Source organism: Scyliorhinus canicula, chromosome 7 (genome assembly GCF_902713615.1).
Source record: "Scyliorhinus canicula chromosome 7, sScyCan1.1, whole genome shotgun sequence".
Classification (NCBI taxonomy): domain Eukaryota; kingdom Metazoa; phylum Chordata; class Chondrichthyes; order Carcharhiniformes; family Scyliorhinidae; genus Scyliorhinus; species Scyliorhinus canicula.
This window is the reverse complement of record NC_052152.1, coordinates 57,068,409-57,093,546: the sequence shown is the minus strand read 5'-3', so window position 1 is coordinate 57,093,546 and position 25,138 is coordinate 57,068,409. Positions and strand designations below refer to the sequence as shown.

At 41.5% G+C, this 25,138-nt stretch overlaps 1 protein-coding gene across 2 annotated transcripts in view; it reads left to right on the top strand.

Moving 5' to 3' along the window:
- kdm6a (lysine (K)-specific demethylase 6A) overlaps positions 1-25,138 on the top strand; it is a 334,942-nt gene that overhangs the window by 90,270 nt on the left and 219,534 nt on the right. For both annotated transcript variants that reach the window (XM_038802080.1, XM_038802081.1), the window contains 2 exons: positions 3,067-3,175; positions 10,679-10,728. In XM_038802080.1, the coding sequence (XP_038658008.1) occupies positions 3,067-3,175; positions 10,679-10,728 (159 nt within the window). The remainder of the gene's footprint in view (positions 1-3,066; positions 3,176-10,678; positions 10,729-25,138) is intronic.

The window sequence follows — 25,138 nt, the reverse complement described above, 5'->3', positions numbered from 1 at the left end:
TGTTGGAAGGGGCAGAATTGTTCATTTCTGCCAGTTCTTTGTGACTAAAATCTGAGCTTTTCCTCACCTTTCAGATTTGAAAAAGGGCATAGTTCTTGTCAACCAGTTTGTGTACAGGCCACATATTTTCCTAGGCTACATAATTTGTGAAAGTGCATGATGGCAATTCAACAGCATTGTGGCAGGAGCAGACATCTGATTGGAGAGGTTTACGCATCCAGGTGGCTGGTAGTTTGCAAAGACAAAAGGGTTCAAGGGTGGGATTTTTGGGTTGGGAGTGATATTGGTAATTTTTCAAGGGTGTGGGAATGCTAGCATGGAAGCATTGGATTGAACTGTATGGTCAGTTCTGTGGAGGAGGGGTCACAGGTGTGGAGTTCGTATCCATTCGTACCTGTAAATGCACATGTAATTAACAAATGAAGTTCAATGAACTTGTTTCATTATTATTGGGCAGCGAATGTGGACAAGGTGCGGCGGTGGTAAGAAGGAGAAGGGGTGGCGGGGAGGGGATGGATAGTGTATACAGGAGGTGGAGGGAAGTGGGACTGGTCAAGGTGAGGGATCTGTATCTGGGGGAAGGGTTCGCCGGTCAGGAGGAGCGAAGGGAGAGGGCAGAGCTGCCGAGGGGGAGTGAGTTCAGGTATCGGCAGGTTAGGGGCTTTGCACAAAAGGTCTGGAGGGGATTCCCTAGGTTGCTGGGATACACCCTGCTGGAGCGACTGCTGCTTCCGGATGTGGAAGGGGAGGGAAGACTTGAGGATATATACAAGTGGCTGGGGGAGCAGGGAGGTGAGCGGGTGATGAGGATCAAGGAGAAATGGGAGGGGAAATCAATTGGGAAGTATGGATTGAGGCACTGCGTAGGGTAAACGGGATCTCCTCTTGTGCAAGGGTGAGCCTGATACAGTTTAAGATGGTTTCAGAACGGCTCTGCTTTTTAATTCTTAAACTGTAATTCTTGTTAATTCTATCCCTCTAGAAATGACACAAGTGATTTGTGATTTTAAAATGCTTTCTTAAATTACATTGTTCATTTTAGTGGTTTGTGCTACCTGTGGTACCACATTCCAATGCTCCTCTATCTCATTTAAAGGCTTATTTTCCAAGGAGTGTGTGGTCTTCCTATTCTTTCTCCCAAAACATACTATTGAAAACTGATCTATATTGAACTTCATTTGTTTTTTAAAAAATGTATTTTATTACAAACATGTATCAAAACAGGTTACAGCCAATTAACACCCCGGGAAACATACTTCCCAACAACCAACTATACAGTCTGTACAGATTCCACCCCCCCCCACAACAAACAGCCCCTCAAACACGGTCACAAACATTCCCCACCTTTCTACAAATCCCCGTGAAGAGTCCCTTAACTCAGTGTTCTTCAAAGTCGGGGCGCGACCTGCGGGTGGGTCGCGGGCGGGTGTTAGGAGGGTCGCGGAGCCATTGTGCACGGCGTTCCGATAACGCAAATCCCCGCTCAGCAGCCAGCTTTTCATAACGGCGGCTACAAGCGCCGCGAACATGTTTATTAAAAAAAACATTCGGCCGCATTGTGCATGCGCGCATGATGTTCGGCGCGCATGCACAAATGCGCCGATAATCGGGCACGCATGCGCAGTGCGGCCCCTATTTTTTAAAAAATGGTTGCAGCTTTTTGTTTTACAAGTTCGGTAGTGGTTTTTATTCATTTATTTTATTCATTTTATTTTTATTTTTTCATTTATTTTATTAATTTCACTGGCATCTCTACATCATAAAAATAGCTGGTGGGAGATATCCTCTTAGCAGCATTCTTCGCACTGTTGCTCCAGGGAGTTGCATTCATGGTGTGGGTTATGGATATATTGGTTTTGTGGCTTTGTTGGAAAAATGGAATTAGTGTTCGAGATTGGCTTGGATATTTTCATGGAGATGTCAGTCTGAAGGAGTTATTTTTGGTCGATTATGTAGTAAATAAATGTAATGGGTACTAGCTTCAAATTTTATGCCCTTCAACTAAATCCAACCACTGACCTGGTCTTCTGTTTAGAATTTATCTTAATACACCTGTACTTTGCAGAGATGAAGTGACATTATGGGGATATCTAAAACAATAGGTCATGAGAGGAAAGGGAGATGAAATCGTAGTATATGAAGATTTTGTCCAACAGGAAGTCACTTTGCATTGCGATTTTACTACGTTATTAGTCATTGCATAATATAGTGGCCCAAAAGGGAACAAACTATTTTGCTAATGTTGGAACTGATAAACCCTTTCAATTTGTCTTGGAAATAGATTCTCACAGAGCATGTACTTTTTTGTTTGCAGCTGTAAGAACTATTTGGTGCATTTTTAATTAACTTAATTAACACCATCTCTATATAAATATTTCACTTGCAGTAATGATATCCACATGAACTTAACTTAATTATTGCATCAGCTTGAAATATAAAGAACTAGCACCATAGATAGATCAGATTTCACTGTAACAACTGCAGCCCATATCAGTTTAGTTCCCTCTAAAATTTTTATAATTTTAATTTCTCTAATATAGTGTGAAGGATATGTTGGTTAGTGTAAGATGTAATTTATTAACTCGAATACTGACCATAACTCATCATTTTGAATGTGCCATTAAGTGCAGTTCACTGTCTTCCCAATTTGTCATTTATGTACAACTTTTAATCTACTCTCAATAAAAATTCTGGAAATAAAATCTAAAAAATGTTTTTAAGGACTCCATCCGGAAACAATTGCTATGTTACTCATGATAGAAATTTTGGATTGAGTAAACCTAGGCATACAGTCATTTCTCTGAGGTGACAAGTGAATTCAAATCTTTTACGTATATACTATTTGTAAATGCTCCATTCATTTGGTCATTAAATACCTTCCATAGTGAAGAGATCCCGAATTCTGGAATTAAATCATTGTCCCTAGCTTCTGTACTCTGTACATTAGCATTTAAATACTGATTTGCTCCTAATTGTTAACCTTAACTCTGAAGGTAGGATTATTGCAATGATCTTTCATTACTCGGGTAACTTCTCATTTTTCATTTTGTATTCTGTTTTGTTTAGGCTATTCACTGCTTTGAGTCAGTGATCAAGAAGTGTGAGGGGAAAGTTGACCCTGACTTGTTTTGCCAGCTTGGCCATTTCAACCTCCTGTTGGAGGATTATCCAAAAGGTAAGCAATATTATTTCTTGTATGTACATTCCTGTTCAATTTTGTTTGGGTTACAAACTGCAAGGAAAAGAGGCCACTACAACTTTCCTCAAATAAGGGGACCAAAACTGTCTACAATACTCCAGGTGTGATCTTACCAATGCTTTGTATAGTTGCCACAACACTTCCTTACCGTTATACTCAATTCCTATTGCTATATTGACAAGATTCCATTTTCTTTCCTCAGTGCCTGCTTCACCTGCATGCTATTTTTCTGTGACTCATGCATGAGGGCACCCAGATCCCTCCGCATCGGACGGCACCCCAAAGTGTCTCCCATTCCGATAATAAGTTGCCTTTCCATTTTTTTGACCAAAATGTATGACCTCAGATTTATCGACATTGAACTCCATCTGCCATATCTTGGCCCACTCTCCTAACCTATCTATGTCCATTTGGAAGGTCTCCTTTCCTCATTGTAACTTACTTTTTATTTATCTGCAAATTTGGCGAAAGAACCTTCTATCCGTGTATCTGAGTCGTGAATATAGATTGTAAATAGCTAGGGCCCAAGGATAGAACCCTGTGGCATCCCATTAGTAAGCCCGGCAAGATGATGGCGCTGGAGCGAGGCGACTCTCTGCAAGCTCTCCCCAACAGATCCACTTTTAACTTTATTTATACTCGTTCTAACCTTTTAAAAATCATGTATTTTCTTGAATTCTGTTTAATTCCCTTTTCTTCCCATGTACTGAATGATCTGTTGAGCTGCTTGCAGAAAAATACTTTTTACTGTACCTCGGTACACGTGACAATAAACAAATCCAATCCAATTAGTAATAATAATAATCGCTTATGTCCCAAGTATGTTTCAATGAAGTTATTCTGAAAGCTCCTAGTCGCCACATTCCGGCGCCTGTTCAGTGAGGCCGGTACGGGAATTGAACCCGCGCAGCTGGCCTTGTTCTGCATTACAAGCCAGCTGTTTAGCCCACTGTGCTCAACCAGTTATACCTTGCCTTCCAGAAAAAATACTTATTTATCCCGACACACACACTCCTGTCTATCGGCCAGTCTTCTATCCAAGCTAATAAATTTCTCCTAATCCCATGTGATCGTGCCTTCCGGAAATCCAGATATCTACTAGATCCCATTATCCACTTTGCTTGTTAAAGGGACAAAGCATACAAACAAGTACACACCTGCAAATAGTGTCATTGGAGACTGGTAAAAAGACAGAATTAAAGGCTCTTTATCTGAATAAATGACTCATTAAAACTGATAGATGAATTGATGGCATAGACAAAAATAAGTAGATATGACATGGTAGCCATTACAGACATGTGTTATAAAAAGTGACCATGGTTGGCAACTGAACATTCAAATATATTGGACGTTTTGAAAAGATGGAAAGAAAGGACAAGAATGTGGAGTAAGTCTGTTATTAAAGGATGAGATCAGTGTAGTAGTGATAAATTATCTTAACTTTTAATCTATTTTCCCAGTCAAGGTGGTAGATAGGTCGTGATAGACAATTATATGGCGATTCAACAGAAAAAAAACCCATGTCCCTGTCAGCAATCTACTGATTAATTTGCTTCCTCTGCCGTCTTGCAGAAATGATCTCTGGAATTGTGCGTGACTCTTGAGGAAAGGTTGCGAAGGTTGGTCCTGTACTCATTGGCGCCAAGATGAAATAGAGGTGATCTTATTGAAACATAAAATTCTGAGGGATGTGGGCAGGGTAGATGCCGAGAAGGTGGCTCCCCTAGTGGAGGGATTTAGTACGGGGCATTGTTTCAGAATGAGGGTGTCCCATCTAAGATGAATATGAGGAGGTATTTCTTCTCTCCAAGAATCGTTAACCGTTGGAAATCTTTACCCTAGAGACAGTGGATGCTGGGTAATTGAAATTCAAGGCCGTTTTAAAGATTTTCAATCGGGGGAGTGTGGCAGGCAGGAAAGTGGAGTTGATACCACAATGAGATCAGGTATTAATGAGTGGTAGAACTGGCTTGAGGGTCCAAATGTCTACTACTACTCCCCCTCCTCTGTTCTTGTCAGCATGTTTGCTCCTTTTGTAAGCTAATTGTCTTTGTGTTTTGTCTGTTTGCATGGTCTTCTAAATACCCAAGCCTTTGTTGATAATGCTGTGATTGGTCAGATTGAGCTGCTCCTTTGTCTTGCACCATCTTCTGGAAGCCTGGCTTCCCAGCAAAACACTTGAACATCTGTGAACCCCGGCATAAAATTGTTGCCAAATCCAGAAATTCCATCCTTGGTTTCAAATGGTGCCGAAATATGTTATGTCTGGGGATCGGACTTGTCAATCTCGGGTTCTGTATAAATTCATTTATCCAGGTTTTTGTGCTCCCATGATTGGTTTGTAGAGCAGCTGTTATACTGTCTTATGTCTAACCTCTGTACATACAGAACTGAAACATGTATTTCCTGAAACAATGTTGGCTTTCTTGCATGTTGCACACTCATTTGACCAGAAAATAAAGTGGCAGAAGTGTCCTAATACTCTAATTTATGTGGAAAAGCTGCCAAAAGTATTGAATTTCCCCCCCCAAAAAAGATTTTCAATTGACATTGTAGTCCTCGAGAAAATTGAAATCCAAAAAAGGCATCTGCTTGAACTCCTGTCTTGTGCTGCAGACTTGCTCATAAGAAGCCTGCTCCAACTAATTTTCATATTCCAGTGTAGAAGTCAACTATTTCCTAATACACCTGATAGGCAAAAGATAGCTATTTAGGATAAATATTAAGCCCCAGTTTTACCCATTTTAAATTAAGGATTTCAACACTCTCATAACCTCGGGTCATCTCAAAACATATACAGCTTGCAAAACAGCATAACACAGCATAATTCACTTTACTAAGTTCCATTATTCTAGCAATACAGTACAACACAAAAACAACAGAAACAAAAGAACCTGATGCATGCAAAAGCAGTAGCACTTTGCGATTACTAGAACTCAGTAGAAATTTAAGTTGAAACTTAAAAGAAGAATTGCTTTACTTGTTTTCTATTGATTGCAATTAAAAGTCATTTAAAAGGCAATTCGTAGACAATTGGAAACTTTCAAAGAATCACAGAAATGATTTTCTTGCTTAGGCAAACCGCTCGCAATAACTTTAGAAGTCAAAGTCTGAAAATGAAATATGAAGACAGGGAGACGGTGAATAGTTCAGATCAAAGTATAGATAAATAAAGATGGCCGTACGGACCCTCACCGTTATACGAAATCATATCCATCTTTAGCCATCTATCTACACCTCTAATTGGTTTGGATTAGAATCAAATGAGTTTGATTTGACGGTTCGCTGTCAATCTTGAATTTGCAAAATTAGTTTTAATTGTTTTGTGTCTACATACTTTTGTATGTTAAGGAATGCGATATTGTGCTGTTATCGCGACCAGCTTGAACTGGTCTTTTGCTGACTTAGCTGTTATAACAATAGAGCCTTCATATTACTGTGTTGTTGCTATGGAGCCTGCCCTGTCCTTGGACACTGTCTTGAAAAGTGTATTCATTAATTCAGTTAAATTGTTTGTTTTAATCTCTACTGCTTTTCCATGTATCAGCTTCTTTTGTTTTTATGTTGTACTGTCTTGCTAGAATAATGAAACTTAGTAAAGTAAATTATTCTGTGTTATGCTGTTTTGTAAGCTGTATGTTTTGAGATGACCTGAGGTAATGAGAGTGTTGAAATCCTTAATTTAAAATGGGTAAAACTGGGGCTTAATATTTATCCTAAATAGCTATCTTTTACCTATCAGGTGTATTAGGAAATAGTTGTCTTCTACAGTCCCCGCTTTTGATAAATCAAAAGATTAAGTGAGATATATCATCCAGGAATGCCTTACTGCACAGCGCACCGCCTTTCACGCTACCACTCACTCGTGATTATCACATTTATGTCTGTGGGAGCTTGCTTTGTACAAATTGTTTGCCATATTTTCTACAACACAATAGTGACTACACTTCAAAGACACCCCATTGATTGTAATGCACCTTTGAATGTCATCTGTAGTTGTGTAAGGTGCTATATCAATGCAACCCTAGTTCTTGACCTCCAGCATTGTCTACTTTGTCTAGAGCCCCTTGCCTCCCCGCCCATGTCATTTACTGCGATCCATTCATGTTCATTCAGTGCTGATCAGTCTATGTATAGCTGCTTTGTTTCTTGAATTCCAGTTCAGGAACATAGTGAACATTTCTTCTCGGCCTCAACGTCTCTTCTGATCCTCAAGTTATTATTTCACCTGTGTGTTTCCTCCATTACAGATAAGTAGACATGGAATAGATATTTGAATCTGGCTCAATTGCAATGAGATGACCACACTTGAGTGGACATTCAAATTCTTGTGTCCTTCCCCACTTCTTTCCGGCTCTAGCCCTGACCTCAAATATAAATGAGTGAAAGAGACATGAAAGAGAGAGAGAAGGCAAAAAAGATATCGAATCAGTGAATCGTTCAGAAGCATACAGATAAATTAACAAAGAAGTGAGATTGCACACAATCCGAAATGTTCGTTGGGAAAGTTTCATATTTTTTGCCATGTAAAATCAAATTTATTTTGCAGCATAGACCAAGTGGAATGTTGCATCATTCTTGCTCTTTTTCAGCTTTAGTTTTGCTTTTCATTTTGTCTTTTCAACCATTGTAGTTTTCAGTTATCACAGGTGAAAGTTTATTGGTAAAAGCAAATTACTGTGGAATCTGAAACAGAAACAGAAAATACTGGACAATCTCAACAGGTCTGACAGCATCTGTGGCGAGAGAGAAGGGAGCTAACGCTTCGAGTCTGGTTGACTCTTTGGTTGTTTGACATTTGAAGAGATTCTAGAGAATTTATGTGTTGGTGCTGGTGACATTTTCAAGGATTCTTGAATCCCTCCAGTGCAGAAGGAGGCCATTTGGCCCATTGAGTCTACACTGACCCTCTAAAAGAGCACCCTACTTAGGCTTAATCGCTGTAACTCTACCTAGCGGAATTTAGCATAGCCAATCCAACTAACCTGCACATCTTTAGACTGTGAGATGAAGCCTGAGAACCCGGAGGAAATCCACGCAGATGCCGGGCGAAAGTGCAAACTCCACACAGACAGTCACCAAGGCCGGAATTGAATCCGGGTCTCGGACGCTATGAGACAGCAATGCTAACCACTGTGATACCATGCTGCCAACATTTTTGAGAGCCCAAGCAATGTAAAACTGGGACAAATTGCAGGATTGTTTTATAATGAACAACTGTCTAATCTTTAAGGTACAGTTGTAAAATATTCAGCAATTAATGTTTCAGTTGCGCACTTTGTTGCTAAAATATTTAGTGCTGTGCTTGGTAGATAAATGACGGCAGCAATTATGAAGACTATGTCTCCTCTTGGAAACATTCCCAATTCAATTGTATGCCTTTTCAATGTTTGTTGCTTAAATTGATTGTGGGGGTATGCAGTTTTGAATAGCCTCCCAACTATCACTTCTGAATCCATATGCTAACTGATGCAGTTTCCCAAAGGCCCCATTCCTCCTCTTTTCAAAATTACTGGTGTCACCTCATAATTGGAAATATATTGCCGTTCCTTCACTGTCGCTGGGACAACATCCTGCAACTCCCTTCCTAACAGCACTGTGGATGTACCGACACCTCCGGGACTGCAGCGGTTCAAGAAGGCAGCTCACCACCAACTTCTGAAGGGCAACTTGGGAAGGGCAATAAATGCTGGCCTAACCGATAACACCCGCATACAATAAATGAATAAGAAAAAAAAAATACACAAAATACCCCCTTCGACCCATTATGTTGTAATGCTTTAACTCTTCCGTAATAATGGAATCTGTAACCTTTACTCTTTTGTGGGGGTTAGGTAGTGTTATAACCTCCCTGCTGTGTTCCCACCTCAATGGATTTTCGGTTTCAAATCTCTCCAATCTGCCTTTCGTAACGCAGTGCTGTAGCTGCCCGAGCCAAAATTCTGAATGATGTTTTCTGTTGGAACCATGACATATTGTGTTTCCTAACCTTCCACTATCATTTCACATGGTTTATTTTGTTATCTTCTGCCACTCCGCAACCACCTAGATGATTGTACAGTTTCCTTGCGTTCTCTCTCTCTCTCTCTTTTCCTTCTCTTCTTAACCCCCCCCAAGACATCTTAACTGTCTTCGAAGTAGTCTTTGACCGTCTTCTGCTTCTGTCTCCGGGCAAACCACTCCGCAGTCCCTCTCAAGGCGAGTTTGATCTTTTCCAATCTGAGGAATTCTGTGAGGTCGCTCACCAAAGCCCCCAGTTTTGGCAGCCCCAAGTCCCTCCATTCCAACAAGATCCGTCTCCGGGATACCTGGAAGGCCAAGGCCAAGACGTCAGCTTCTCTCGCCCCCTGGACCCCCGGGTCTTCCAACAGTTCAAAGGTTGTCACTTCTGCACTCGGAATAAAGATCGGGAGGTTCTGGAACACAAAGAAGAACCTCAGGAGAACCGTCATCTTCACAGACTGCACCCGGCCCACCAGTGACAGTGGGAGCACATCCCACCTCTTAAAATCCCCCCCCTCATTTGCTCCACCAGCTGGGCCAGATTCAACTTGTGTAACTGCACTCATCCCCAACCCACCTGAATGCCCAGATTCCTGAAACTCGCCCCACTACCTTGAATGGCAACCCACCCAACCTCCTCTCCTGCCCCCTAGCCTAGATAGGGAAAACCTCACTCTTTCCCATGTTTAATTTGTACCCAGAGAACTGTCCGAATTCCTCCAGTATAACCATAATCACCTCAATACCTTCCAGTGGGTTTGATATATAGAGCAACAAATCGTCCGCATACAGCAAGACCCTATGCTCCACCTCGCACTATACCCTGCCAACCCCATGACGCTCTAACTGCCATTGCCAATGACTCTTATCACCAAGGCAAAGAACAATGGGGACAGCGGGCATCCCTGCCTCGCCCAGGATGCAACCCAAAATACCCCGAACTCACCCAGTTCGCCCACATGCTCGCTGCTGGAGCCCGGTACAACAGCCAGACCCAATCCACAAACCCTCTGCCCAAACCCAAACCGCCCCAGCACCTCCCACTGGCAATCCCATTCCCCCCTCGCACACTGCCATGGTACAAAGAACAATAACAAGAAAAAAGGAAAATAACACCGGAGAAGGAAAAACAAAGGGTGCACTCACCCAGCAGGCCCCTCCAGCGTCCCATCAAATAACTCGGAGTAAGGGGGGAGATAAAAGCAAAGGGGGTTCGCCTTTGACACGTCCAAAGTGTGGCTGCTTTTATCTTGTCCTGGACTAACGCCTGCTTGTCCATTTACTTCTCCCCTACAAACCTACATCAGCCTTGCCTCCTGACTTCCAATGTTTTAAATTTAAAATCCTCATCTTTGGAAGAATCTGGTCTTTAGATTCTGATCTGTTGTAGGAATTCTTTAGGTTGCTGCCATTTTGCTTTTTCTTATTTCATACCATTTTCACATAATTAGATTTTTTTTCTCTTTTGTCTTTCAGCATTATCTGCATACCAGAGGTACTACAGTTTACAGTCTGACTACTGGAAGGTTTGTAGCATTTGAAAGATTCTTACTGCAATTTAATCACTTGCTATTTATTGAACAATTTTTTGTGTTCAGCATTCTCCAGCCACAAAGTAGTTAGTGCTGGTAGCTGATAGTTCTTTTTCTTCTCCCACCCTTTTAATCCCATTATTGGTGCGACTGCATTGTTTTCATTTTATTTGTTAAAAATATAAAGAAATGGTAACACAGAAGATCATCGTTAAGCATTGGAAATTCTGTATTTTTACAATGGCACATGCATGGCAGTTTTATCTGGTTTGTTTTGCATGGTGATTGCAAATGCATTGTGAACAATTGTGCTAATCTTTGGACGTCAATATTTTACTAATTTTATGATTTGGCGAGTGAGACAAGCTTTGAGTTGCCATGCATCAAGGAAATGACAGGTCACTTTCACTCTATACTCTGTTGAGGGACCCAAGCTCCAATCCCAGTCTCAATTTTGGGCATCATGGAAGAAAAGAAAATGGTGCATAAATTTAATTGTGTTTTAATTGTCTTCAGTTCGTTCAATTTTTAACTCGTGTTGACTGCACAACCGGAGAAATACTTCAGTATATATTTACGTATATAATTACACAGTAGATGTGAAAGCTCACCACCAATTTCAGCAGATGGATGTCTGAAAATTATGTAATTATCCAAATTAGCCATTGGAATCTTAAAAAATTACTGGAGTCACATTATGAACTCAACTGATTATCTTAAATTGGTTGTTAGTGTAGCTATTAGCGCATACAGAATTGTTCATTTATGCTTGATAGGAGCAACATACATTCTTAGTAAAGAGAAGAAATAATGTGCAACCGTGTGCCTTTTTTGAACTACCCAGGAACTTGAAGCTATATTTTCCCATTGCTTTCTCAATGGCAGCACCATTGACCAATTAGTCGGCTTGCCAACCAGTCAGCTCCTGTAGTATAAAATGTTGTGATTGTTTGAAATTTGTCATTTTTTTGAATTTGTCCGAATGAGTGCAAGGTGGAAATGTTTGGCAACTTCTCTCTTTTCAGCAATATCTTATTTGGTAAAAATGATAAATCAATTGAAGTTAAATAGATTTAATGCATCTATTAATGTTTATTGGTAAAGGAAGCGTCTGCACGTCCATCAAAATTGTATTTGTACATTGCTGACTTTTCAGAATGTTGCTTTTCCCCCTCGGTTCTAGGTTAGAGATACAAATGTCGATACAGATGTACGATGATTGAACAACTTCGTACATTTAATGTAATGTAGAAATTAGAAAGTGTAAAATTAAATCCATCTAATGTACGTCACAGAAAGCCCAGCAGGATATACATTTTTTGGGGTCAGGTTTTCCGATATAGAACATACAGTGCAGAAGGAGGCCATTTGGCCCATCGCGTCTGCACCGACCCACGTAAGCCCTCACTTATACCCTATTCCCGTAACCCAATAACCCTCCTAACCTTTTTGGGCACTAAGGGTAATTTATCACGGCCAATCCATCTAACCTGCACGTCTTTGAACTGTGGGAGGAAACTGGAGCACCCGGAGGAAACCCACGCAGACACTGGAAGAACATGCAGATTCCGCACAGACCGTGTCCCAGCGGGGAATTGAACCTAGGACCCTGGCGCTGTGAAGCCACAGTGCTATCCACTTGGTGGGGTCAATTGTATTTTGAGTCACCGAATAAAGTTATTGAAAATTTATACATGCCTCTGTTTACCAATGGGCAGTGTAAACACTCCCATCTAGCACGGAAATGTGGGAGTACTGCTGGACATAACTACGTAAAACTGCACAATGTACCAGCACCGAATACGCCAAGCTTGCTGTTCAGTAATGTGTTTCCTACTGGTTAGAGCATTCATTTGCCGAATTATTTGCACCAGTGAGAAGAATTCCAGGCTGAGGCATACTCTGCCCCTTTAAATTCCAATAATGATCCACCAGACTTGTTGGTCACTGATGTGCCCTTGATTACTACGGTTCATGATGTGGAGATGCTGGCGTTGGACTGGGGTCAGCACAGTAAGAAGTCTTACAACACCAGGTTAAAGTACAAGTTTATTTGGAATCACTAGCCTTCGGAGCGTAGCTCCTTCGGGCAAGTGAAGAGGTAGGTTACACAAACATGCATATGGACAAAGCTAATGATGCAAGATGATATTTTGAATGCAAGTCTTTACAGGTCTAGATGGTACGACTGGAGAGAGGGATAATCACAGGTTAAAGAGGTGTGACTTTTTTTCCCTTTGGACCCACGGCAAAGAATCATTGCAACAACTACACAGTGACATCAATAAGTTCTGTCCCGCCATCAGTCACACCATGGACTACTCTCCAGAATCGATTGCATTCTTGGACACTTGCTATATTTATCTGGTTATAAATATGGCAGTCAATATGGCCGCCTTCCTTAATCCTAATTATGTTTGCTCTAGAGTCACCAGGCATCTTTCAATACCGCCACAAGGTTCAAACCCGAATACTGATCAAAGAATGCACCAGTTAAGTTCAAAGTCAATACTATTTATTTACACACACAGTAATAACTACTCATGCACAAAATGCTACAAACTAAACTATCTCTAACGCTAACACCTATACTTAACTTCGGGTGCCCACTCAGTCAGAGGAACAATGGCCGTTGTTCGGATCTGAGGCTGTTGGGTTCGAAGAGGTAACAGGAGAACAGCTAAGGTCGTCCGACTGATAGCGAGCGTTGACCTTGGACTTACTTGCTTCTGGTGCAGCTGGTGGACGGGTCTCTCCGCTTTGAGAGCCGAGTCCAAGAGAGTGGTTCTCTCGGGGCCTTCTTCTTATACCTGAAGGGGCTTTGCGCGCTTTTGGGCGGGCCTTGAACTTGGCCTCAATTAATTGGGCCGTATCTTGATCACTTGTATTGATCTTGACCAATAAAGGGGTGGGTGCCCTGATGGCTGGGCGTGTATTAGGTGGCCGTTGGCCTTGCTTTGTTTGTGTCTTTCTGGCGCCGGGATGTCTGCAATAGTATCGGTTACTTGAGTGTCATTCCTTTGTTCCCGGAGATGGGCCATCAATATGTTAATTGACCGACAGTTTCAGTCTCATCTGGGAGTTGCCTTCTCAATACCATATAGGCTCTGTGCCTGCTTGCTTTCCTCACATTGTCCATATTTCCCTCCAGTCATTGCAATCATCCATTTTGTATTCTGGAAGTGGCCATCCCTGATGGCTACAACACGCGCATCTCCATCAAGGACGGCCACCTCAGCACTTTGCTTTACTGCAAGCCCACCGATAACTTCACGATGCTTCCACCCTAAACACATGAAAGAAGCCATCCCCAATGGACAATCCCTCCGTATACACAGGATCTGCTCAGACGAGGAGGAACGTAACCGACATCTACAGACGCTGAAAGACGCCTTTGTAAAAATGGGATCTGGCGCTCGACTCATCAATTAACAGTTCCAATGCGCCAAAGCAAAAAACCGCACCGCCCACCTCAGAAGATGAGCACGGGACACAACCAACAGAGTACCCTTCGTCAACCAGTACGTCCCGGAGCAGAGAGACTACAACATCTTTGGAACCTTCCATCGTTGAAGACAAACATCTTGCCAAGGCTATCCCCACACCCCCACTACTTGCCTTCAAACAACCGCACAACCTCAAACAGATCATTGTTTGCTGCAAACTACCCAGCCTTCGGAGAACAGCGACCATGACACTACACAACACTGCCATGGCAACCGTTGCAAGATGTGCCAGATCATTGACATGGGTGCCACCATTACATGTGAGAGCATGTACGTGGTACATACTCGTGCGGCTCGGCCAATGTTGTCTACCTCATACGATACAGGAAAGGATGTCCTGAGACATGGTACATTGGCGAGATCATGCAGCTGCTGCGAGAACGGACGACCGGACATTGCACGGCAATTGCCAGGCAGGAATGTACTCCTCCAGTCAGGGAACGCTTCAGCAATTAAGGGCATCAGCCTCTGATCTTCAGGTAAGCATTCTCCAAGGCGGCCTTGGAGATAACGCAGGATCGCAGAGCAGAAACTGATGGGCAAGTTCCGCACACATGAGTATGGCCTCAACTGGGACCTTGGATTCATGTTGCATTACATTTAAATTCCAACCATCTGGCCTGGGCTTGCAAAATCCTACCAACTGTCCTGGCTTGAGACAATTCACACCCCTTTAACCTGTGATTATCCCTCTCTCCAGTCGCACCGTCTGGACCTGTAAAACACTTAATTACTGCAAAGACTCGCATTCAAAAGTATCATCTTGCATTATTGGCTTTGTCTATATATGTGTTTGTGTAACCTACCTCTTCACTTACCTGATGAGGGAGCTATGCTCCGAAAGCTACTGATTCCAAATAAACTGGTTGGACTTTAACCTGGTATTGTAAGACTTATTACTGAACTATGGATCAGGTATTGAATTACTGTTTAAATTACAGAGAATTGATTTGGTTCAGAATTTGTATAATAAGGTAGAGTATCTTGGAGGTGTTTTGACTCAAATGAAATCCTGCTTGCCCTCTTCCTCAAAGGTGGTCATTAGCTGGCCATTTCACAACTGGACCCACGGTGTTGAGCCCTTCCCAGGTGAATGAATATACCAGAAAAGCAGGACAACTTGAGAAATAAGAGGGCATTGCCACCAATCTCCTTGTTTACGCCAAGAACACACACCATGTCCTATTGAATAATAGCTCCACCTGTTAGAAAGCCATAATTTCAGCCGGAGCTGTCAAGCAGTGATATGCGTGTCTGCTTTCATACCAAATTTGCTCTTGAGCCTTCCATGAAAACATGGCAACCTTTATGATGATGATATAATATAGGTCTCTTAATTAAGGCTAACTGCAGTCAACTCCAAGGAACATCAAATGGGAATTCTTTAATGGAAATAATATATTTGAGGTCGAACTAATGAATTTGGTACAAGGTTACTTTCTGACTTAATGTGATGAGAGATCACATTAAGCATAGTTTACAGGTAAATCTAGTTCTTGCAAAAATCAAGAAAGCATGAATGGTATCAAAATACTGTTATTGCCAGGGAATTATTATTTTATAATTAAATTTCAGATGGTTTTGTGTCTGCATCAGTGAAAACTTGGACGATTTTGCATAGGGAAATTAAAGGAATAAAGGAAAAATTACACAAATTGAATAGTAATTTAAATTATCTTTTCTAGCTAATACATCCACAAAATATTCAATTACTGTTTTGTCTCCCTGTAAACTTGATTGCCTCTTTTGCCTCAAGACGACTTTCGTCTATTAGACCGTTCCACTATATTGACGCAGAAAAAACTCATTAGCCTTACCTTCACTAATGTTTTCTCTTGAACGTAACCCTGTATAACTATTGCATTGAATACCTCAGTATTGAAGATCAAAGGGCTTCTGCAACTTGTCTATCCTGACTCTAAATGGTAAATATGAGAAGTTCATGAATTTCGTGATACAGGGTTATATAGAATTTACAGTGCAGAAGGAGGTAACTCGGGCCATCGAGTCTGCACCGGCTCTTAGAAAGACCACCGTACCCAAGGTCAACACCTCCACCCTATCCCTAAAACCCAGTAACCCCACCCAACACTAAGGGCAATTTATCATGGCCAATCTACCTAACCTGCACATCTTTGAACTGTGGGAGGAAACCGGAGCACCCGGAGGAAACTCACGCGCACACGGGGAGGATGTGCAGACTCCGCACAGACAGTGACCCAACCCGGAATCGAACCTGGGACCCTGGAGCTGTGAAGCAATTGTGCTATCCACAATGCTGCCGTGCTGCCCATCAGGGTTAACGGTAGGGTTCTTGGCAATGTGGAGGAGCAGAGAGATCTTGGGGTCTATGTTCATAGATCTTTGAAAGTTGCCACTTAAATGGATAGAGCTGTGAAGAAGGCCTATGGTGTGCTACCGTTCATTCGTAGAGGGATTGAATTTAAGAGCCGTGAGGTGATGATGCAGCTGTACAAAATCATGGTAAGGCCACATTTGGAGTACTGTGTGCAGTTCTGGTTGCCTCGTTTTAGGAAGGATGTGGAAGCTTTGGAAAAGGTGCAAAGGAGATTTACCAGGATGTTGCCTGGAATGGAGAGTAGGTCTTACGAGGAAAGGTTGAGGGTTCTAGGCCTTTTCTCATTAGAACGGAGAAGGATGAGGGGAGACTTGATAGAGGTTTATAAGATGATCAGTGGACTAGATAGAGTGGACAGTCAGAGACTTTTTCCTCGGGTAGAACAAACCATTACAAGGGGACATAAATTTAAGGTGAATGGTGGAAGATAGAGGGGGGATGTCAGAGGTAGGTTCTTTACCCAGAGAATAGCGGGGGCATGGAATGCATTGCCTGCGGAAGTAGGTGAGTCGGAAACATTAGGGGCCTTCAAGTGGCTATTGGATAGGTACATGGATTATGGTAAAGTGATGGGGTGTAGATTAATTTGTTCTTAATCTACGAGAAAAGTTCGGCACAACATCGTGGGCCGAAGGGCCTGTTCTTTGCTGTATTTTCTATGTTCTATGAATATTAAAACCATCCATGCACCTTCCTCCTCATTTCTCTCTCTCTTTTTTTAAATTTTAGAGTACCCAATTCATGTTTTCCAATTAAGGGACAATTTAGCGTGGCCAATCCACCTACCCTGCACATCTTTGGGTTGTGCGGCTGAAACCAACATACACACGGGGAGAATGTGCAAACTCCACACGGACAGTGACCTAGAGCCGGGATCGAACCTGGGACCTCGGTGCCGTGAGGCAGCAGTGCTACACACTGTGCCACCGTGCTGCCCCCCATTGCATTCTCTTAGCCCCATTGCAACTCCCCGTTTCCTGGTCACTTCATCATGCTCAACATTTTGTATTTTACCCTCCTGTTTCACAATCTACAAACTCACTTCCCGAAACCCATCATTTGCTCACTCACTCCCTTCAGTACTGAAATACAGGTTTAATACCTTTAACAATTTTACTCTCTTTTCTAGCTCATGGGCAGTTATTGTTGATGTTTCCCTTTATGTGGGCAATATCTCCCATTAATCACTTGCGCAGTTAAAAAATTTTTAAAAATAAACCAACTTTTTTCTAATTACCACATGCTTCCTCTTGTGGTGTATTTTAAAATGCGAGGTCATAATCTTGGAATAAGAGGTAGCAAATTTAAAACTGATTTGAGGAGAAAGTACTTCTCCCAAAGGTTTGTGTAATCTGTGGAATTTACACCAGAGTGCAGTGGATGCAGGGACAGTGAGTAAATTTAAGGAGGAGTTCAGACAGATTTTTAATTGGTAATGGATTGAAGGGTTATGGAGAATGGGCAGGAAAGTAGAGTTGAGGTCATGATGTGATCAGCCATGATCACATTGAAGGTGTTTAGGTTTGGGAGGCTAAATTGACTACTCCTGCTCCTATTTCATGTGTTCAAGGGAGGAGATGTTCTGGCTGATTTTGCAATTCAGCTCTTGGTAGCATTGTAGGGAACAGATAAGGAACATATCAGCCATGATAAAATGGTGGAGCAGACTCGATGGGCCAAGTGGCCTAATTCTGTTCCTATTTCTTATGAATTCATGAACATTTCTTCTCCAATTAAAGGCCCCTGAATGCACTATCACCATTTAACTCTTTGCCTCTCAGATAAAACGTTCATTGCTGCAATCTGGAGTCTATATAAAATTGCATAGGATATACAGCACAGAAGGGTGGCATGGTGATGCAGTGGTTAGCACTGCTGCCTCACCTGGGTTCGATCCTGGCCCGAGTCATTGTCTGTGTAGAGTTTGCACATTCTCCCCGTGCTTGCGTGGGTTTCACCCCCACAGCCCAAAGATGTGCAGGCTAGGTGGATTGGCCACACTAAATTGAACTTAAGTTTTAAAAAAAAAAAGAATTGGGTACTTTGAATTTATATAAAAGAAACAAAAACAGCACAGAAACAGGCCATTCGACTCAGCAATCCATATGCTGTTAATACTCTGCTGGAGCTGCCTCCCATCCTTTTTCATCCATCTATCAGCATAACGCTCTCTTGCTTTCTCCTTCATGCTTACCTAATCTCCCCTTTAATGCATCCATACTATTTACCTTAATCGCTCCCTTTGGTAATAAATTTCACATTCTTGCCACTCGGGAATTCAAAAGAAACCTCTTTAATGAATTTGATTTTTTAGTAACAACTTGCATCGGCGGCCTCGAGCTTCTCCTCTTTACAAGTGGAAAGACTCTGAATAGTTGTTCGTAGTTTAAAGTACAGTAGATCACCCTCCCCCATCTCTTCGAGAGAAAAGTTAAAATGACCTTATTAACCTGCATTGCTACTTTTAGTCATGTGTGCATTTGTTATCTCAGATCCTTTTGCACCCCCACCTCATTTAGATTCCTATTTACCAAGTAATAAGTAACATTTATTTTTCTGTCCAAAATGCAGTATCTCATGCTGATCTGTGTTGAAATTCTCACGCCAGTTGTCTACCCATTCTGCAAGTTTATTAATATCGTCTTTTGTTTTTGTTGCAGTCCTCATGGAGTGGCCGATCCCCCCACTCCCCAAAAACTTAGAAATTCTGGTTTTGATTCTAAAATCTATATCATCATTCTAAATTGTGAACAGTGATAGCATGGTGGTGCAGTGGTTAGCACTGCTGCATCATGGCACTGAGGTTCCAGGTTCGATCCCGGCCCTGGGTCACTGTCCATGTGGAGTTTGCACATTCTTCCTGTGTCTGCGTGAGTCTCACCCCCACAACACAAAAAGATGTGCAGGATAGGTAGATCTGCCATGCTAAATTGCCCCTTAATTGAAAAAAAATTGGGTACTTTAAATTTATAAAATATTAAATAAATTGTAAACAGCACTGAACTTTTCAGGACCCCGCTGCACAGTGTTTTGACACTTTAGCCATCCTTCATCTCTACTTTCTGTTTTCTGTCCTGCACCCAGCTAATTATCCATTGTGCTAGTTCTTATTTGAAATGAATGAAAATCGCTTATTGTCACAAGTAGGCTTCAAGTGAAATGACTGTGAAAAGCCCCTAGTCATTCTTACCAAGTCGTTATTTAGTCTTAAGTTTATTTCCAAAGGCCTTTTGGAAATTTAGATCAACATTTAGACCGCTCATGCTGTGGTAGTTCAAAGCCTGCCATTTGGTAGATTGGGTTTGTTGCAAAGAACTTGATAGTGACTTTATTTCTCATTCCTTTATCCAAAGAATATCCGCTGGTAGCTCTTTCTTGGGAAGGTGTCTCCATATGGGGCACCGAGATGGAAGGCAGGCTGTAGGTAGGTTGAAAAGGTCATCATGGAGTGGTAAGTGAGGTGCAACACAATGGTTTGCACCAGCTTGTGGGTTTGCATCAGTCAGCGGATGTGTGAGGAGTGATGTTTACGAGGACAGGAAGCCAGATGAAAGAGGTTAATTGTTGGTGTTCCAGTTATGATATGCACTGTTGCATTCAATTGAATGTCCACACGATTGTGGATGACTTTTACCAGACAGGAGTACAGTACTCTGCTGTGGAGTATGATGGGGTAAGTGCAAAGGTTTGAAGTGTTGTAGCAGCAGTGCCCCACATGAAACTAGCAAGTTTGGTTAATAGATTACTCCTGGTTTTGACCTTTGCTATTTTCTCCTTAAGATGTTATCAAAGGTCAAGGTCCTAACTATTGTCACTCCCACTGTTGGGTTGGGATCATGCTTTAGTCTCTGGCAACCCATGTAGATATGCGATTATTTTTTTTGGCATTGTGGAGGCGGAATTGGGGCTAGCACTGAGTTTTTTGGTAGTTTGGCCTGCCTTCGCTATCCCCTTCTTCCTTGCCCAAGGTGGACTTTGAATTGTCTGTTGCGAAGGATTGTTTCAACATCTGTCATGACCCAGGTAAGAAGCACTCTGGGCAGTTTTAGGAGCTGGCCTGTATGCCACACTCTTGTAGGCAGCTGTAAAGCCTAGTCGCAGTATGCCTGTCTTTAGGTTCTTTTGGAAGCCAGTTTTGAGTAATAAAGTCAGTAGTGAGTTCCAGTACTTGATCATGTGCTGCGACCATTGTGGTAACCAACTTGGTCAACATCGCGGATGGTCACTATTTCTGGAGATATGCGTTGCACATTTGATGTGAAATTAGTTGCATTTACTGCATTTCCCTTCTCTACTTTCTCTGATACCAGTTCAAAATAATTCAATGAGGATGGCCAAGCAAGACTTCCATTTAAAAATCCATGCAGGCATTTCATTATTATATTTTGGTTTCCAGATTACTGTTGCTGCTCAAAGCACCAAAACATCTCTTGGCAAAATCATGAATGATGTTCTCATTGTGCTTTATTTGACCTGGTTGATTGTACTAACCTCTTCCAATGCCTTTTCTAAATCTGACACAATAGTCAAGGTGCTTGTCTGACATCAAAACTAGCACCTCCGATTCAACATGCCATTGTCTGTGGCATGCTCTGGTCATTCTCTTAAACCTGGCTGTCTGAAATCTTGGCATATTAATCTGTTTTGAATGGTCTTTAAACTGCACATCCGACCATCAAAAGATTAAGGACTCCCATTTCCCTCTGCCCCAGCCTAAGCTTCTGAAGCACTGAATTGTTTATGTGCATCTTCATCACTTCTGGTCTTGACTATTTCGCCGCTCTGTTTTTGGTATCCCATCTACCTCCCTCCATGAAGTTAAACTTTCCATAAACTCTGCTGCTTTTATACTGTTCCTCACAGATCCTCGTTTGTCCTTCGCATCCACCCCCAGCTTCTGACCCTATTGTCCCAAATATTGCCTAAGTATCTTTTCTGTTGGAACTTTGATTCTGACCTTGTGGCCCACGATAGTCACGTTGATCCTTTTTTGGAATTCTCTCTCTCTGTTGATTTACCTTGCTTTAAAAAGGAATTCTCAATGGGTTCCTGCTCTATCTCCAAATCTCACTTCAATATTTATCCCAACAACCTGTACAATGCTATCTACATTAAGGATTCCAAAAAAATTTAGTTAATACCCTCTGCTTTAATTGCTTTTGCAATAACTTATGCCACAGTTCTATTGCCTGTGCATTTAAAAGCATGTGATTTTTTTTCTTTCTTCTTCTGAATTCTTCACTGTTATTTATTTCTGATATTCAAGCATTGCAATGTGATTCTTTGATTAATCTTGTAAGTTCCCTGCATCATAAAGCTAACCAAACCTACCTCTTGAATTTTGTTTTCTCCCAGAGTAAAATCAGCCCAATTTCCTCTGATCTTTTTCTAGTTGCCATGAACCACCTTTGCTTATTGCGCTGACCCCATGGGAAGAGACAAGCCATTGTCTTCAATCTCCATTTCAAACTCTGTACTCTTGCCAGAAATTCTATTATTTATTATTTTGCCGCTTCCAGTCACACCCATTTCAATGCTTCAGTGACCAATTTCCCACCCTCCTGCTTGTCCAAAGCTCCACTATTCTATATCCTAATCTGTACCAAGTCACATTCATATATTGCATGGTGTCTTTTTTTAGCAGCTACCCTGTGATGATAGTCAGATGTTTTGAACATAATGTTCTTCACTGAGTAGATATTCAGTTAAGCAACCCAATATAGTTCACATGTCACTTATAAATAAAGTTAACAGGGCAGCACGGAGGCACAGTGGTTAGCACTGCCGCCTCACGCCGTCGAGGTCCCAGGTTTGATCCCAGTCCTGGGTCACTATCCATGTGGAGTTTGCACATTCTCCCTGTGTTTGCATGGGTTTCGCCCTCACACCCCAAAGATGTGCATGACAGGGGGATTGGCCATGCTAAATTGCCCCTTAATTGGAAAAAAAATAATAGGTTACTCTAAATTTATAAAATTTCTGTCAAGCTATGGCTACAAGTATCTTATAACCCAAATAGAATGTACTAGAATCCTATAACGCAGGAGGTCATTCAACCCAATATGCCTGTGCTAGCTCTTTGGTAGAGCTATGTAATAAATCCAAATCACTTTCCCCACAGCCCTGTTAATTATTTCCCCATTGTGTTTATCCAGTTGTTTTTGTGAATGTTATTATCTACTTCCACCTCCCTTTCAGTATTGCATTCCAGATCACAACAACTTGGTTTTTCTTGGAATTCACCAGAGGAAACAAAAGCTAGTGATTCAAAACAGACCTGTTGGATTTTAACCTGGTGTTGTACAACTTCTTACTGTGCTCACCCCAGTCCAATGCCGGCATCTCCACATCATGGCTTTTATACTTGGGACTTTGAATGTCGTTCACTTGACATGTATGTTTGCCGTTGGCTGTCACTTTGTTCATGTAGTTGATGCAAAATCTAACCTTTCTAGATTTTGACCACATGAAGTACTTATGAGTCTGAGGATTGCCCATTAATATCATCTTCCAATTTTGCAAGATACTGGCCTACTATGCTTATGCAAATTTCACTAAGACGTTGTGTCAGTGGGTCACTATAATGTAATCGGGTCACTCCATCCTGGTTTGTCTGAAAACACCATTGAAACATTCAAATTAATCCTTCAATCTTTATTTTACTCCAGTACATTGCCAGGGTTCTAGAAGGTAATCAAAGCAACTGACTTGAAATTATTTCTCCAAATAATTGCCTGGCTGCCATGTGATGCAATTCTCATGCCTGTTATGGAGTAACTGCAGCAATTGTTTGGTGTTGTCTATGGGTTGATGGATCTCGTGACCGGTTTCTATCTGAGGAACCTCCTTTCTGTGCCAGAAGCCCACTACCTTATTGAATTGCCCCCGGTCATACGGTCAAACCAGGAGTCTTTAACTACTATTTAAATCATACAGTGACGCAATAGGTGCTGACTAGTTCCGAAGTAAAGATGGGATTTATTTTGGGATTATCCCAGTAGCATGCTAATTATCCTACTGGGCCTGGTACCCATAGGTTCAACTCCAACATTGGCGAATACAATGCAAGATGTTGCATTGAAATCTGTAATATATACTCCTTCCCTGGTATAAAGCTGGCCCAAAAATGACTCTCGAATTGGCCCGAAAGCGGCAAATTTGTATTCTGTTATCATGGATGGCCATTTTGCATTAACCCCCACAGCAAATTTTTATTGGTGATGAATTGCCTTTTTGAGTTTGGCTTCCCTGATTCATAGGTATCTGTGGGGGGAGAAAAGGTTTTTGAAGAATCAGTGTAGACTGAAGTTCAGCTTATCCCTTGTCAAAGTTGCATATCAATTACTGATATATTTTCTTCCCATGTGCGTGTAAAACCTAATTACATTTACTTTTGAACATCAGTTTGGGCAGGGTTGCCAAATCCATAAACTTGTGTACAATTTGGTGTTTCTTGATGAGCCCTCTTAAATCACTGACGTGATATAATTTTTTGAGCTGTGCTGCCATGGAGTACATGAATGTTGAATAATGCTTCCTCGGACCAATGTATTCTAACTAAGATTTTCTCTAGGGTAAGATTATCTCTTATCAGTAGGTAAGCATGCAGACAAGTTGGAGAGTTCATCCTGGTCCTAATTGTCTCTAGGAAAACTACTGAACACGGTTGAGGATCCTCTGCCATAGAGTAATGAATTTGGTAAATTATACCTGTCACGCTTCACCATTCTTTACTGCTGATATACAATTTAGACGGTCACTGCCACTGTGCCCCATCATAGTTAAATATTATGGACTCTTTCTTAAATATGTTTCTGACAGAGAAGAGCAATTGTCACTTCTAACAACTGATTTCCATCATGTGCCTGGTTTTCCATATAATTTTACTGCTGTTCTTTGGGATATCTGTTGCAATACTGTAACTCATTGTTCCCTGACTACACTTCAAAAAGTACTTCGTTGGCTGTGAACGTGTTTTTGAGACGTCTGGTGGTTGTAAAAAAAACACTATGTAAATTCATGTTTTGGTTTTTTGCTTTTCGTTGATTAAATATTCCCTTGTCGAGTTGCCAAATCAAGATGCACAGAATGACTTGGACTTGCTTGTTGATTTTCTAAACAACTTACAAAAAAACCAAATGATCTTCTCATTCCCACTCCCACCACCTTTTTTTACTCTCGGTAGCTTGAATCAGTGTCTCAATTTTTGTGCATCTTGGATTGACTGAAATTTGCATTTTGTTCAAACTGTTTAATATCTTCAAAATGACTTGTGCGCTTTTAATGCAAGATCAGGAATTCCTCCCCCACCCTGTTAAGCAAAGAAATAAGAAAACAGCCTTGGTGCTACAGGAGAAGTAAAACATTAGATGATCTGTGGCATTATCAGGAAAGTAAGAGGATATGCTGTTTAATAACAGTAAGATGTTATGCCATGTCATGCACCATGTTGTATCATTGTCATTTATTACCTTTTTTAGGAATGTGAGATTATTACCTGCGTTTTTGGGAATTGATTTCAGTATTCTCCATTTATTCT